Below are 16,411 nucleotides of genomic sequence, written 5' to 3'. Positions count from 1 at the left end.
ATTCTTTGTTATGCTCCGCAGACTTTTCATTATCGTATTTCTAGATGGTGATTGAACTGCTGGCAGCTGTTGCAAGTCCCTCAAACCCGACCGACCGCGTCGTGCTTCTGCATTTTTGTTGTTGGTTTGAACTCGTCGAGCATGCAAATATCTGTGTATAGTATAGTCACTGATCCTCTACCAGTTTTTGGCTTACCCACTCTAGATAATTACTAACAATTACTACTTTTATATGCATACACTATAGAACTACTAAACTAATATGTTTCTGATTTCATTCTACTCATGAGTTGTTATTTAGATACGTAAAATATGTATTTTTAGCCAAGTAGGATGCATATATATGCATACCCTAAAATTGTTTGTTGTTTAAGTTATTTTAAATTGGAGTTGAATTTTTAAATTCTAATCATATACCAGATCCAAAAGTAAAAACCAACAGAAAGTAGATTCTAAAAAGTTTGGAGGCTATTTGTATTACAACTTGTGTGTTAAATGGAGTAGGTTATCCCTTTCAACAACTACAATTAATTTATACACAAAAGTATCAAGTACCACTCTAAATTTCAAAAATTTAAACCTTTTCTAATTTTAGATTAATGGTCTTTTTCAAAGCTTTTTTTTTACTATAAGCATTAAACGATGGCTTCTTTTAGCGGCAGCACTGAATTGTGGCTTCTTTCGCATCTTACTAATAATTACTAATTCTTTTATTTATGAAGACGAAATTTCGAATCGAACTTGGAGAATTAACCTCATTTTTAACTTTTGGAAACTACACATTTCTATCTGTCATGCTCTTATGTAGAATATTTCTGCCAAAATTTCCTTCCGATCTAAAATTATTCAACTAATTTTTTAACCCCAAACCAAATCAAACACTATCATTCCACCAAATTTTGTTACCAAAGTGGAAAATTGATCTTCCATCTCTGCCTCCTGTTAGTAGTAGGTGTAACTTTTAGATATTAGGTTGTATAAATAGATATGATATTTTATGCACTAGAACTAGAAGAGTGGCTTTTCACAAATAAATCAAGACTGAAATATTGAAAGAATACTTTATCCTCAAAATTCGAATATTTTATGTCTTGATGCTACAACATATGGGCGTTATCAATAAATGAATAAAACTTTCACTCAAAAACTAAAGAGTGAACTACGCAAATGGTCTCTGAACTATGTCTTTTGTATACCAATGGTCCCTGAACTTTAAAAATATCGTGGGTAGTCCCTGAACTAAGGTGTAATCACATTTATGGTACTTTTTCACTATTCATCACAATTTTACACCCAAAATGCCCCTAAGGCATGAAAGACATTTTGGGACTTTCATATCTAGGTAGAATTTGATATTTTCTTTATCTCTTTCTCTAATACTGAATATGATATATTTTTATAGTTTGAGTACTGAATTTGATATTTTCTTCATCACTCTTTCAAACACTTTTAGAAAGTAAAAAATTAAAACAAAAAATAATATAATTATAAAAATAAATATCATTTGACGTTAAAATATATTTATAATTAGACATTAAATTATAAAAAATAATATGAAATTCTTAAAATATATTAATTATAAAAATTAATATATTTATAATTAGACATTAAATTATAATTCTCTCTATTTTGCTACCGTTCGAAACCCTACTACGTACTCCATTTTTCTAGCTACTTTTGTTTTTAGTTTTTTGAAATAATTCATATTTTTCACTTTTATACTGTTAAATTTATGTAGTACAGTTTTTGTAATTTTTCATTCTCTTTAAAATAATTCAAATGACATATTTCCTTTGTTTTCAAGTTTAGAATTACAATTTTATACTATCAATTCTTAATTTAATTAAACAAAAGGTTTTGGAACAGAACCAAAATATTATATTACAATTTATTAATATAAAACTTCGATTACCTCCATTTGATTTGAATAAAATTATTTGAAAGATAAACAATAATATAGGCCCAAATATCTGGTACAGTTTCAGCAGAGTATATTTTGATGCTTAGCTAAAACTTTTTTTTTTTTAATTTTTTTACTTTCTAAAAGTGTTTGAAAAAGTGATAAAGAAAATATCAAATTCAGTACTCAAACTATAAGAATATATCATATTCAGTATTAGAGAAAGAGATAAAGAAAATATTAAATTCAGTATCTAGATATGAAAGTCCCAAAATACCCTTCATGTCTTGGGGGCATTTTGGGTGTAAAATTGTGATGAATAGTGAAAAAGTACCATAAATGTGATTACACCTTAGTTCAGGGACTACCCATATTTTTAAAGTTCAAGAACCATTAGTGTGCAAAAGCATAGTTCAAGGACTATTTGCGTAGTTCACTCGAAACTAAAATAGAGCCTCTCATTACAAAATAAACAAAATAAATTGACCACGTATCCATTACTACAACTTTTATGTTTTTTGTGCGCCTCACTGATAGTAGTATTAATCATTATCCTTAAAATGATGGTCGTCAGATCACATTCAAAACGTCACGTCTTTAAATTTTAGTGATTACTTGCAAATGGAATTTGAGTTTAGGTAAAATTAGAGCATCTACAGCGGAGGCGTCAAAACCGAGATGCTGATTTTTCGCTGACGCTGGTTCTAACGCCGAACCATTGCGAGCGGCATCGGTGAAATCGGCATCAAAATCGGCGTGCCCATGTCGATTCGTGGGCTGACGCCGATTCTAACGCCGACCCGCACGGCGCCATTGTAGGCCCCGGATCGGGGTCAGACCGGCGTCAGATTTTAATTTTTTTTTTCGAAACACTATATATACGCGCTTTGGATGTCATTTTCATTCGCACCACTTGTTTTAACGAGTACTCTCTCTATCTTACTTTCTGTACAAGATCAATTTAAGAAATGAGTAATGCCGATGGTAGTGGTGGTGGTAGTGGTGGGGATGCTGATGAGTACGAGCGTATGCTGAACGAAGAGCTAGATGCCTATACGAGCCGTGAGGTTGATCGATGGCTGCAGAGTTATATGCAGCCGGCGGTACCTCTCCCACGACCAGTTGTCCACCGTCGACAAGTGGTTGATCGTGATCATGTAGCTGCACATCAGCGCCTGTTCACAGATTACTTCGCAGAGGAGCCGCGTTTTAACGCCAACCATTTCAGACGTCGTTTTAGGATGAGGCGGGACTTGTTTATGCGTATTGTTAACGCTTTGGAGCATCGATATTTGTATTTCCGCTTCAGGCACGATGCGGCTGGCAGACCCGGCCACACCCCTATTCAAAAGTGCACTGCGGCAATCAGACAGTTGGCATACGGGACTTCGGCAGACATGTGGGACGAATACCTCCACATCGGTGAGACGACTGCCATTGAATGTATGAAGTGTTTCTGTCAGGGCGTGATTGAAGAATTCGGTGATCGGTATCTCCGAAAGCCTACCCCCGAAGATTGCCGGGATCTGCTGCGGATGCACGGGGATCAACATGGGTTCCCGGGAATGTTAGGCAGCATAGATTGTATGCATTGGGAGTGGAAGAACTGTCCCGCTGCCTGGAAGTGGTTCTACACGACCGGCTACAAGGGAAAGAATCCCACGATGATCCTCGAGGCCGTAGCTGATTACCGGCTGTGGATTTGGCATGCGTATTTTGGGATAGCCAGTTTGAACAACGACCTAAACGTCCTCAACTCGTCGCCCCTTTTCAACGAGCAGTGCCAGGGCGTCGGTCCGGCCATCAGTTTTGCCGCCAACGGCAACCAGCATGATATGGGCTACTACTTGGCAGATGAGATATACCCTAGGTGGCCCGTCTTTGTGAAGACGGTCCGGTGCGCATCAGATGCGAAGAAGACCTACTTTGCGACGCGGCTGGAGTCGGCGCGAAAGGACGTGGAGCGCGCATTTGGTGTGCTTCAGGCTCGATTGGCTGCAGTTAAGGGACCAACGCGTTTGTGGCATGTCGACTGCATTGCCGATATAATGTACGCATGTATTATAATGCACAACATGATTGTCGAAGATGAAGGTGTACAACTGACTGATTGGGCCAACGACGATAATGAAGCCGGTCCAAGCCACGGCGTCGCCGCCACCAACGTACGAGGTGGGGTACCTCACGATGAAGAAGCCCTCCTCCAAGCACATGCCGACATGCGTCAGACGGAGGCTCATATTCGACTCCAAAAGGATTTAATTGAAGGGTTGTGGGCGCGGAGGATTGCAAGGCGTTAGTTTTTATTTAACTTTATGTAATTTTTTTAAATGTATTTTTTTTTAAAATTATTGTACTTTTTGAAATTTTAATGGTATTATTCAATTTTCCTGTATTGATCTCGTAAATTAAATTACGTATGTTGCTACAATTGTAAATTAAACTATATAATTGTTATTAGTAATGTGGATAGGCTATGTGAGGACTATTGGATGTGCAGTTGCATGTCCAGATGATGTGGCAGGAGGATTTTAGTGCTGGATGATGTGGCAGTGGGAAGACTATGTGAGGGCTATTGGAGGTCTGTTCCCATTGGAGATGCTCTTACATAAGATTGAAAATTGTATAGTTTTTGGCAAAAAAAATTAGTTTCAGTTAAAAACCAAAATTAGTATAAACATTGTGAATATAGATACAGTAGAAATCACAAATAAAATGTTGTAACTAATTTATATGGACAGACCATCAGAGGACATTTCCTTGTCCTAAAATTTGGATTTGATCTCAATTATTCCACTGCAAAAAAATTCATTAATCTATATGTAAAATTCCTTCCATCTTATAGAAATTGACTGAATTTTCTTTTTCATTTGTCCCATATAAATTGTCAATATCCATTTACGGGAACATTTTCTCCTTCTCTTTTCATTTATGAGTCTCACCATCTGTATTATTTTTACTATTTTTTCTCTTTATATGCATTAAAATCCATGTCATCCGCAATTGACAATTAACCTCACTTCATATGGGACGAAGAGAGTATATTCTTGATATTTTTCAATTAAATGACAATATCTTTTGTATGAATACACGATTTTGGTTAAGTCGCCCACAACGACATCCATATATTATTATTCAACTATTATCAGATCAATTTTACCAAAAAATATTGTGAGGTAATTATGGACAAAATTAAATATAATTGATTTTTTTAATTAATTTTTACAATTGAACAAATCAAAATTTCATCAAATTTAGTGATTTTTAAGAAAATTATAGGCACAAATCGCACAATTACAAGAATATGTGAAATGTACTACTATCAACCTTAAAATCTTAGATTAGTACACAAATTACATACTCCATATGCATAAGATTTAAATACTCTTGTAAAAAAATATTTTAAAGTAAAAGTAGTTAATCTTGACTGATTAAATTAAGTTCGGAAATACAACAAAGTCGGTAGTTTTTTAAAAGAATTGAATGCTAGTGGCCCCGCATTTGATGAACCGCAGCTAATTTATGGCTTTTTTTTTTGTTTCCATACGGATCTCCTATCCATTACGTGAGTGTTGGAGGAGTAGGAGTAGGAGTAGGAGTAGGAGTAGGAGTCTTTCGGCTTTTTTAACACACACAACACGCAGTGAGAGAGTGAGTGAGCTTCTCTCTCTGCTGATGCTTCTGTTGCTTTCCAACGTCTCTCTGCCTCTAGCCTCTGATCATTCAATTCCTCTCTCTCTCTCTACATCAATCCAAATATCCTTGCATCAATGCGTAGTTTCTCGCAATTCACTCACGCAAATATGCATACACATACACCCCACTTTATCTATTTATAGGAAACAAAACAAGATAGCCACTTTACCCTCTGAAGAATTTCAGGTCTGCACTTTTCAACAAGGCACCCCAGAATTCACGTGCCCTAACAGAATTCATTTTACATCTATATCTATCTACATATGTGTGTATGTGATGGTTGGGCGAATTTTTGAAGGTAACAAATGTGGGTAAAAAATATAGATCACGACACAAGGAATTACGTGGTTCGATTTACTGAGGTAAATCTACGTCCACGGGAAGAAAGGAGGGCAAGATTGTATTGCTTGATCTGGTTTACAGCTTACAAATACAGACTTGCTATATGATATTTGATGTCTAGAGAGCTTTTCTTTCCTTTCTCTCTGTCTATCTGATCTAAGTTCTATTTATACATTGAACTAAGATCGTGGCTTGCATCACCACTAATTAGGTCGTGGCTTACATCATCACTAATTAGGTCGTGGCTTACATCATCACTAATTAGGTCGTGGATGTCGTGGAGGTCATGAGATCCTGCATGGGTCCACTATCTCTTTGTTTGGTCCGCTATTCTGCATGAGATCCTGCATGGGTCCACTATCTCTTTGTTCGGTTGAATACTGAGACCGAACTGCTGAACTATTGCCGAGCAGCTTTTGCCGATCTGAGAGTAGAGCTTGATTGGTCGGCTTTTACCGAGCTGTAGGCTGGGGCCGAACTCTTTGGTAATGCCGAACTGATACTCTTCCTTGGGCTTTGGGCCGTCACTGCTATTGGGCTTGTTTAGTACGTACCCCATCAGTATGCATATGAAATTCAACTCCCATTTCTAAAGTTTGAATCTTTTGCAGAAAAAAGGCGGTTTCTTGGTTTAATTTTGTGAGATGTGGTGGCTGGCGGTGGTGGTGGTGGGATTGGTGGTTGTTGGGGGTGGTTATGGCTTCCCTGAGGAGGATCTAGTGGTGAAACTGCCAGGTCAGCCGCCGGTGAAGTTCAGGCAGTATGCCGGCTATGTCGACGTGGATGTCAAAAATGGGAGGAGTTTGTTTTACTATTTTGTGGAGGCTGCTGATGACCCTCATCACAAGCCCTTGACTTTATGGCTCAATGGAGGTACATTTTGCATTTAGACCTCTAATATTTTTTGCAATTTTCAAGATTGATATTTGTATTAGGACATCATGTTTGTAGGAGTGAATGTGTTAGTTTTTATCCCTTATTTCCAATCATGTTGTATTGAAAATCTTGAGTTGAAGATGATGAATTGAGTTCATGTTCTGTGAATTTTGAAAATTTGTAAATTGGAAATGGTTCTGTCCTTTATAGTGAGAAGAGGGATGTTTGGTTGATGGATAAACTGTGCTTATCCTTGGCTGTGAGGTATAGAATAACTCATAAATGAATCTAGTGCACCAAGTGCTCTTGGTGTAGGAAGGTGTGTGTTTGTTAGTTTTTCGTGAAAAAGCGCGTCTAGTACAGTGCATCGGGTGCAGTATCGAATGAGCCATGAAGGATTCTTAAGGAATAGTTTTTTTTGTTCTCTCTGTTGTTATCTCTATGATCTTGCCCTATATGAAGGAATGTGATGGTTACATTAGTCCTAATTAATTCGGTTTCTGAGTTATTAGCATCTGTGTTGTTAAGGCCCGGGTTGCTCATCAATGGGAGGAGGTGCGTTCACAGAGTTAGGTCCTTTCTTCCCTAGAGGCGATGGTCGCAGCCTCCGAATAAACTCAAAATCGTGGAACAAAGGTAGGACTAATTAAGCATCTACTTTTCTTAAAATGACAGAACTTCAGATTCAGTAGACTGCTCACAAGCAAATTTTTTTAGTTAACCAACAAATTCTGTTTTCTTGTTTGTGTAGCATCGAATCTTTTGTTTGTTGAGTCTCCAGCTGGTGTAGGGTGGTCGTATTCAAATACCAGCTCAGACTACAATTGTGGCGATGCTTCCACAGGTAGCGAGTTACTCGGTTCTTTCCCTACTTCATTCTGAATAACATTTAGATTTGATGAAACTATTAGCATGAACAAATCATATGCCTACTCTTGAATCTTTTTATAAGCACCCTACATGTCCGCGTATTTTATGATACTCAACCAACTAGAATTGCACGAATTTTATGTTGTATGGCAGCAATGGATATGCACATGTTCATGATGGAATGGTATAAGAAGTTTCCTACGTTCCGAACCAGAGATTTATTTCTCACTGGTGAAAGTTATGCCGGTAAGAAAGCATCAATTAGTCTTTGTTCAATGTTATCTTGGTAGCTTTCTCTTAAATGAAATTGTATCTTTAGGGCATTACATCCCACAATTAGCTATTGCGCTTCTAGACCACAACGAGCATTCTAAAGACTTCAAGTTCAATATCAAGGGTGTTGCTGTAAGAACACACATCTTTGTGTTGGATTTGCATTTTCCAAACGCTTGGAAACATGTTCATAATCGCTTCTTGATTGGCTAGATTGGCAACCCGCTTCTGAGGCTTGATCGTGATATTCCAGCAACGTATGAATTCTTCTGGTCACATGGAATGATTTCGGATGAAGTTGGACTTGCCATCATGAATGACTGTAATTTCGATGATTATAAGTTCCCTAGCCCACACAATGCGTCTAAATCCTGCAATGAGGCCATATCCGAGGCAAATGAGATTGTTGGTGACTATGTTAACAATTATGATGTTATTCTGGATGTGTGCTATCCATCCATTGTAGAGCAAGAACTGCGTCTCAAGAAACTGGTAAAGTTTGAATCTTTTTTCGTTAAAAATCTAGACCATGAACAACAAGATGAATAACACTATATATCGTTGCAGGCTACCAAGATCAGTGTTGGAGTAGACGTCTGCATGAGCTACGAGAGGCGCTTCTACTTCAACCTTCCCGAGGTTCAAAAGGCGTTACATGCAAATCGAACCAATCTACCATATAGGTGGTCTATGTGCAGTGGGTAAGCCTAGCAAATGCCTCTCTCCATCTTTGCTACTATAATTTGCCAGATTTTTTCATTTGCTTAAACTATGCAGCCTTCTGAATTACAACGAAGCAGATGGTAACATTGACATTCTTCCTTTGCTAAAGAGGATCATCCGGAACCACATTCCAGTTTGGATTTTTAGGTAAACTATTCCTCACCTCAACATGAATGTGAATCTCACACTTCCAAGAACTGATGAAAACTTTGCACATGATCTGAATTTCAGCGGGGATCAAGATTCCGTTGTGCCTTTACTTGGTTCACGTACATTAGTACGCGAGCTTGCTCATGATCTCGCGCTCAAGATCACAGTCCCGTATGGAGCATGGTTCCATAAAGGACAGGTACGCCCTTTCATCGCTGCTCCTTTCTCAGATATGCCGTTAACTTGGCGAATGCAGGTGGGAGGTTGGGTGACTGAGTATGGAAAGTTGCTGACTTTCGCAACGGTTAGGGGTGCTGCTCATATGGTGCCATATGCACAGCCATCAAGGGCTCTGCATCTCTTCAGCTCGTTTGTCCGAGGCCGGCAACTGCCAAACAGCACACGACCTTCCATTGATGAATAAGGATGACTAAAGTGAGCTTGGTGTTACTTTCTTTGGTGTGTTTTGGATTTGATTCAGAGTTATTTATGCTGAGCTTGATTTCTTATGGCATTTCTTAAATGTTGTAACAAGGAAAATCACATAAATGATGGTGTATTCATTTTTTATTTGTGAAAGTGAATGGTAACTAGTAGTGTCATTTAAGAATTGCCTTTTTGGACTCAGAACTTGAAGCTTTTTACCTCAAACATAACTACTCTATCACTATACTAACATGCACACCCCACAATTCCTTTTTTATTTCTTTAGCTTATAAGCACCTCTTATTTATATAAAAGAAATACACACTTTCTTAGTTAGTTAAGGTTATTTGTAAATATGTTATCTTAAGCATGTATTGAATGATTTCCATATTTTAATTCTTATCTATGTGCTTATTTTAATTTGGGCTAGATTTTTCTAGAGAACGTAATCCGGTAATGGTCTTAACTTCAATGTCTTTTTAACTTGAAGTAGGGAGCCAACATACATTAGAAACTCTAAGGCTAAAACTGGCTAGGAGTAGTCCGGGTTGGATCTTGTGAGTTGAATGTTTGTAGAAGCCAATATCGAACTTACTATGTGCTGTTGAAGTTCGCTTATGGAATACTGTGTGTGCTTTGTGCTAGGTCAAGCTTCTCAAACCAGAGAATCCGCTAGATCGCAAGGTCTAGGAACTCGGAGGATCTCAGAAGTCTCAGTCGTTGGACACACAAATTCTGCGTTCAAAACCCTCAACCCGCTATACTATGAATTAGTACAGGGAAGCAGGGATCGATCCCACGAAGATGGACGCGTAAGAAAGCATTTAGAAGACTCTGGAAAAGTGAATGGCTGCTGCCACGCAAATTTGGGTTGAGGAAAACTATTACTAGACTCAAGAACTAAATCTAACACTAGACCTAGGAAACTGTAAACATCATGCATGATAGGAACATATTCTTAACTCCAATCTCTCAAACAAATTTCCTTGACCTGGTAAACAACTACCTAAATTAGCTAGACATAAAGGACGCAAGCAGTAGGGACCATCTCCCCAAAACAGTAAGGTACGGAAGAAAAGCTGCAATTAACAAACTATGAATTTAACTAACGACAAGCTGCATCTCGTTACCTGTTTCAAACGCGGATTGAAGAAAACAGAGCAAATAACTAGATTCAAACAGAATGTAAAGTTCGGATGTCGGAAACTTGCAATTAGCCGAAAGTTAAACAGATCTACATATACTAGACGGAAGGAAATAAAAATACGGAAATGAGGCATCAAACTACGACTACTCTGTTTCAGATCCACACATCAGATGTTTAATCCACTCCGGATCCAAGCAATCCGAACCAAATTACGACCAAAATCAACTCCATGGATTCCGATTCAGCAAATCTGCTCCGATTAACGACAATCATCAACGATTCTACTCCGATTCGACAGGCAAATGCGAAAAGCATCCAATTGAGTAAATAACTACGAGCTCAGAAATAAAACGTCATTCATACTCAAAATAAACATCACCATATCAGAAAACAGAAATTGTATAAATCCACGATAATTTTTCAGCAAAACAGAGCCGAGCTTCGAACAGGGAAGCTCGGTGAAATTCACAGCAACGGAATGAAATGAAAGCGGTAAATTGTATCTTCGCCCTACGCAAGGACGGTGTTACCCAACCACAAACAGAAAGTGAAACCCGTAATCCCCTACAACTCCCCGGACATCCCCCCAAGTGTGTAGAAGTAAGTGAGCTAAGAGAGCCAAAATAAAACCTAAGGAGCCGAAAAAAACTCCCCCCTTTTCTGCATGCTCTCTCCCTTATATAGGCGCGAAGGATCTTCTAGAAGCCTTTGCAGAAATCTCAATTCTGCCCTTCAGCTTCGATGTTTCCTCCATCTAGTCATTTTTCCCATATTGCTCACTTTTATCGCCAATTCCCTTTGCCATGCAATCGTCTTTCTTTCTTCCTGGACCTGGCGAAACTTACTACACACCTGGCTTAAAAACATGTATTAGACCCCGTAAATGCATGAATTCAACCCTTTAATCAATGCATGAAATTAGCCTTATCAGCCGTATAGGAGTGAGAGGTTGGTGAGTAAAGCCTAGGAGACGTGTCAGCTTATTCTAGGCATAAAATTCACGATCGGTGATTAGCTGCGTGTGAGCGTAAAATTAACATGAGCCCTAATTAAGTGATATCTTATTTGGGGGGAAAACGTTTGAGTTGTAGACTACTCCTTAGTATATATACACTAGTATCCACTCCCGTGCGATGCAAGGTTCAATTAATTTTATGAAAACTTATTTATTAGAGTATACTCCCTCCGTCCCAATTTAGGAGTCTCAGTCACTTTTCTGCACCCGTTTTATAAAAATGATAAAAAATAGTTAAAGTGGAGAAATTGTAAGTAAGAAAGAATAATGTAGAGAAGAGTGTCCGTGCGTGTGCCGCCTACCGGAAGAGCATTGCTCTTAGCTAAGAGCAGTATCGTACCGTCGGCAATAGCGCAACGGCGAGCAGCTCTTTTGTCATGCCGTCGACAAGAGCACTGCTCTTAGCTAAGGTAACATTGGGGATGTTTTAATGCAAAATTGGTAAAGTAAGAGAGATAGAAAGAAAAGTGTGTTAATAGAAAATGAGTCATACCTCATTAAAGAAAATAAATTTCTTAAAATAGAAAGTTTGTATTTTTAAGAGAAAACCCAAAAAGAAAAGAGTAGATCCCTAAAAATTAAAAACCATGAACTTCGGACAAATTTTGGTAATTCGCACGAACTTTGAAATAGATTTAAAATTTTACAAACTTTACGTTTTCTTTGTTATTTAATTACGTTTTCTTAGATTGTAGCTCTATAAACAATGTGTAATAAGATGTGGCTGAGTTTGCTTTTTTAAGTTAATGACTCGAGAGTTCTTAGGCTGGAATGTGATTTGAAACATATAGTAAACAAATTTCGTATCATAAATTCGATAGCAAACAATAAAATATCACATTTAGAAATTTTATTATGGATCGAATGGGTAAAGATAGCATTTGAGATTGACCGACATCTTTATTTTAATTTACTTCTAACCAAGTAATTTACACATATACAAGTCCCAGTTTCTCATTGTATGAAAACAAAATATTGACATAAAAAAATGAACAGTTAAACATATGATGGCATGTATGAAAATGAAATCATAGAAAACTACATCTAATGAATATATGATGGCATCTACAATAAAAATCAACGGATGAGTGAAGCAATTGAGACCTCAAATCCTTGCACAGCTGTGATCAAAATCTTGATTGATGGTTATTCTAAATTTATTACCACCAAGTGATTTAAGGCTAGCCAACCAACTGCACCATGCCACCTATCATTGCTTCTTTCAATTGGAACAAGCCAAAAATATCTGAAACATTTTAAGAATTTGAGAAAAGACATTTCATTAATATATTACAACTAAATAAATAAATTTTACTCTCTCTGTCTCTGAAAATTTTTCACTTATTTTCTTTTTTATTCGTCCATAAAAATTTGTTACCTTTTACTTTACCATTTTTTGTAGTGGACCTCATATTCCACTAACACATTCTCACTCATAATTTATTTTAAAACTAATATATAAAAGTAAGACGCACATACCATTAACTTTTTCGACCCACTTTCTATTATATTTCTTAAAACTTGTGCGGGATCAAATGGTGCCAAATTATTAGGGACGGAGGGAGTACTATATTCCGTCCACCAAAAATAGTCTTAACTGTTGAAACTTAACCCGTTAGAGAATCTAACACAAGAATCTCTGATGCAAGGAAGCATTAGTTAGAGAGGCTCTCTAGTATGTTATGCAAATGTCATACTAGTATTTTGTTTTTCATTATGACCAATATACTAAGCTGCTATTTTTGCTTGTATGATGTTAAAACAAGAAAAATAGTAGTACTTTCATTTTGTTTCCAGAAAATAGTACTGTAGTACTTTCATTTTGTTTCCATCACACTGACACATGCCAATTTTGCATTTGCCGTCTCATGACAGTGATTATGACATGTGGGATGGAATCATTAGCCACTAATTTTCTCCAGAAATCTATCCTTTTGTCCACATTCTAATCTCCTTTGCTATCGTGTCCCACAGACATTTGTTGCTGTCCTTCTCATTTGGGGTCATAAATTTGAAGTTGATTCTTGATTTCCACTAACTCATCACTCTGTTTCAGCTTCTTGCATTGGTAAGTTCAGGCTCAGTTGTGTTTGTTTGTTTGTTTAATAATGTTATAGACCTGTCTGTAAAATTTCCCATATGAAATGTGATGATCAGTTCTTGAAATTTAGAGAAAAGACTGGTTTTTTATGTTTACTTCGATGTGATGGTCAGTTCTTGAAATTTAGAGAAAAGATTGGTTTTTTATGTTTACTTCGATGTGATGGTCAGTTCTTGAAATTTAGAGAAAAGATTGGTTTTTTATGTTTACTTCGATGTGATGATAAGTTCTTGAAATTTAGAGAAAAGATTGGTTTTTTATGTTTACTTCAATGTGATGATAAGTTCTTGAAATTTAGAGAAAAGATTGGTTTTTTTATGTTTACTTTAATGTGATGATCAGTTCTTGAAATTTAGAGAAAAGATTAGTTTTTTATGTTTACTTCAATGTGATGATCAGTTCCTGAAATTTAGAGAAAAGATTGGTTTTTATGTTTACTTCAATGAGAATATGAGTGATCATAGTTGATAAATGACAGTGTGTAAACTGTGTATGGTGACATATTATCAATTCTTTGATATATGAAGGGGGGAATGTGATTTCTTCAACTATTTGTTAACAATGGCTGAATCATTGTTCCTCAAATATAAGTTGAAGCTTCCAATAAGCTCTAATCCGCGAAGCCTGGGGTCATTTCCACGTGCTCAACTACATTTTCGAAGCTATGAACTACATTTAAAGAAGAGTAATTGCTTAGGCCAATCCATCAGTTGCTCTAGTAGGCCTACACCGGTCTCTGCTGTAAGCTCAGACCGTGCACATTCCATAAGCCGGGTATTTTTCGTGTCAGACCTATGACTCTTTGCTTCCAAATTCTTGCTGAGTAATGATTCTGATGAATATAGAAACCTCTGCGAGTGAAGCACGAGAGCTTCAAGGAATGGGACGCGGTCACAGCAAAATTCGCTGGAGCTGCGAACATCCCGTTTCTGTTACTGCAACTGCCTCAGATCATGCTCAATTATCAGAATCTGATGGCAGGGAATAAGTCTGCACTTTTGGCTGTTCCATGGCTGGTGAGTGGTGAGAGATTCATATGCCTTCCTTATGTTTTTCGAGCATGAAGCGTTGTATTCATTTCATCATTGTTGTTTGAAGGGTATGCTTACTGGATTGCTCGGGAATCTTTCGTTGCTGTCGTATTTTATCAAGAAGAGGGAAAGTGAAGCAGTGGCAATCCAGTTGGTAGGAGTCGTGTCCATATACGTTGTCCTTTTGCAGCTGGCTATGGCTGAAGCTATGCCTCTTCCCCATTTTGTGGCCACTTCAATAGTGACTGTATCCGGTGTCGTTATAAATTTGATGAAACGGTTCGACTTGCTTGATCGCGGTGTCTGGAAATATTGGGAAGACTTTATTACCATAGCCGGCCTATCTGCACTTCCACAAGTAAGGAAACTAGTTGCATACATTTGATTCTTCCGGCGGTGTTAGTTAACTATGTTATGGTGCAGGTCATGTGGTCGACTTTCGTCCCAATCGTCCCAAACACTGCCTTGCCCGGCTGCATTGCCCTTTTTACCGCAGTGCTCGCTGTTTCTATGGTTAGTATGTGAATCAGTGAATAGTTCTAAAGGATATGAAAGTCTTCTAAGAAGCTTGTTACTTTTAGGCGCGGATGGGGAAACTGTCGAAGAAAGGTGGATCGATATCTGGATGGACAGCCACTCTTCTGTTTATGTGGATGCCTGTTGCACAAATGGTTATATTTCTACTTCCAAGATGTGTATTTATGATATATGCAATGAGTTATTGTCTAAAGAGATGTGCTTCTTTCTTCCCTCTATTTTTCAGTGGACAAATCTTCATAATCCTGCAAACGTAAAAGGTCTGTCCGCGGTCACAATGTTGCTGGCCATGGTTGGCAACGGCCTAATGATCCCGCGAGCACTACTCACTCGAGACTTAATGTGGTATGTTACAGTCACTTGTGTTTGCTTCCCATCATCAACTGAGCCTCCAAAGTGACTGCAGGTTCACCGGTTCGACTTGGGCGTGTGTTTTCTACGGATGGGGAAATCTCGTCTGCCTGTACTGGTAAACTATACACAAACACAACAATATGTGACCTTAGTAGAAATTTGTTGAACTTAATGAAATTTGGTTGTGGTTTCAGCTTCAATAGTATCAGCTGGGAGTTGTTCTTGGCTTGCAGTCTTGGTTTTCTTGCTTGGATAGGTATATTTATGGTCTCATTTAATTCTACTGCATATATGTTGTAGTGTAAATTTAGTCATGAATTTTGTGTTTGGACAGGAATCACTTTGTGGAGAGATGCACAAGTGCATGGACATCCCTCATCCTTCACTTCTTTGAAGCGCCTCATTTTTGAACATTGATCTTACAATGCTTATTAATACTTGGAGCAAAGTGAATAATGTGTAGAAGACATGTGCAGTTTTCCTGCTGTTAATATAATACTTTGGTAGATTACTTGTGGAGGATAGAATGGATCTTCACCAAAGTGCTACGGCTCGAAAATACTATCATGACCCTTCTCGTGTTTTCTTTCAATGTATAACTCTGTAGCTCAAACATATGGGTTTAGGTTCTAAAGATGGAATTGTTGCACAAATGGTTACATCTTCTATCATTCGTCTATCATTCGATCTATTTGTCAATTTTGTTTAACAATTCTTTCTTCCCATTCATCGTCTTCAAGAAGATTGGAAGCATCAAAATTATACTCCCTCCGTCCCACCAGGATTGTTCCATTTTTTCATTTTCGTCGTCCCACAAAATTTGTCTTATTTCACTAACTCATTCCTACTCACATTTTATTATAAAACTAATATATAAAAGTATGACACACATTTTACTAACTTCTTCAACTCACTTTTCATTAAATTTCTTAAAATTCGTGCCCGGTCAAAATGAGACAATCTTTGTGGA

The 16,411-nt window shown here is 37.5% G+C and overlaps 2 protein-coding genes across 6 annotated transcripts; both read left to right on the top strand.

Annotated features, from left to right (window-relative positions):
* Positions 1-5,482: 5,482 nt before the first annotated feature.
* LOC121778100 (serine carboxypeptidase-like 42) lies at positions 5,483-9,964 on the top strand. Of its 3 annotated transcripts, none has more exons than XM_042175386.1 (11): positions 5,483-5,782; positions 6,550-6,811; positions 7,343-7,450; positions 7,566-7,658; positions 7,838-7,930; positions 8,004-8,089; positions 8,171-8,449; positions 8,525-8,658; positions 8,735-8,827; positions 8,912-9,029; positions 9,087-9,444. In XM_042175386.1, exons 2-11 carry the CDS (start codon positions 6,583-6,585, stop codon positions 9,252-9,254), a joined length of 1,401 nt encoding a protein of 466 aa, XP_042031320.1. In that variant the 5' UTR covers positions 5,483-5,782; positions 6,550-6,582; the 3' UTR covers positions 9,255-9,444. The 3 variants fall into 3 exon arrangements, with proteins under 3 accessions (XP_042031320.1, XP_042031319.1, XP_042031321.1); XM_042175385.1 differs by having other exon boundaries at positions 5,483-5,894; XM_042175387.1 differs by lacking the exon at positions 5,483-5,782 and adding an exon at positions 9,902-9,964 and having other exon boundaries at positions 6,376-6,811; positions 9,087-9,265.
* A 3,411-nt stretch (positions 9,965-13,375) lies between these two features.
* LOC121780320 (maltose excess protein 1-like, chloroplastic) lies at positions 13,376-16,094 on the top strand. Of its 3 annotated transcripts, none has more exons than XM_042177890.1 (10): positions 13,376-13,486; positions 14,047-14,293; positions 14,383-14,535; positions 14,618-14,908; positions 14,974-15,063; positions 15,132-15,221; positions 15,314-15,432; positions 15,494-15,556; positions 15,636-15,697; positions 15,776-16,094. In XM_042177890.1, exons 2-10 carry the CDS (start codon positions 14,081-14,083, stop codon positions 15,856-15,858), a joined length of 1,164 nt encoding a protein of 387 aa, XP_042033824.1. In that variant the 5' UTR covers positions 13,376-13,486; positions 14,047-14,080; the 3' UTR covers positions 15,859-16,094. The 3 variants fall into 3 exon arrangements, with proteins under 3 accessions (XP_042033824.1, XP_042033822.1, XP_042033823.1); XM_042177888.1 differs by having other exon boundaries at positions 14,365-14,535; XM_042177889.1 differs by lacking the exon at positions 13,376-13,486 and having other exon boundaries at positions 13,705-14,293; positions 14,365-14,535.
* The last annotated feature ends 317 nt before the right edge of the window (positions 16,095-16,411 follow it).

This window comes from Salvia splendens, chromosome 19 (genome assembly GCF_004379255.2).
Source record: "Salvia splendens isolate huo1 chromosome 19, SspV2, whole genome shotgun sequence".
NCBI classification, from domain to species: Eukaryota; Viridiplantae; Streptophyta; class Magnoliopsida; order Lamiales; family Lamiaceae; genus Salvia; species Salvia splendens.
This window is presented reverse-complemented; position numbering and strand designations above follow the sequence as displayed.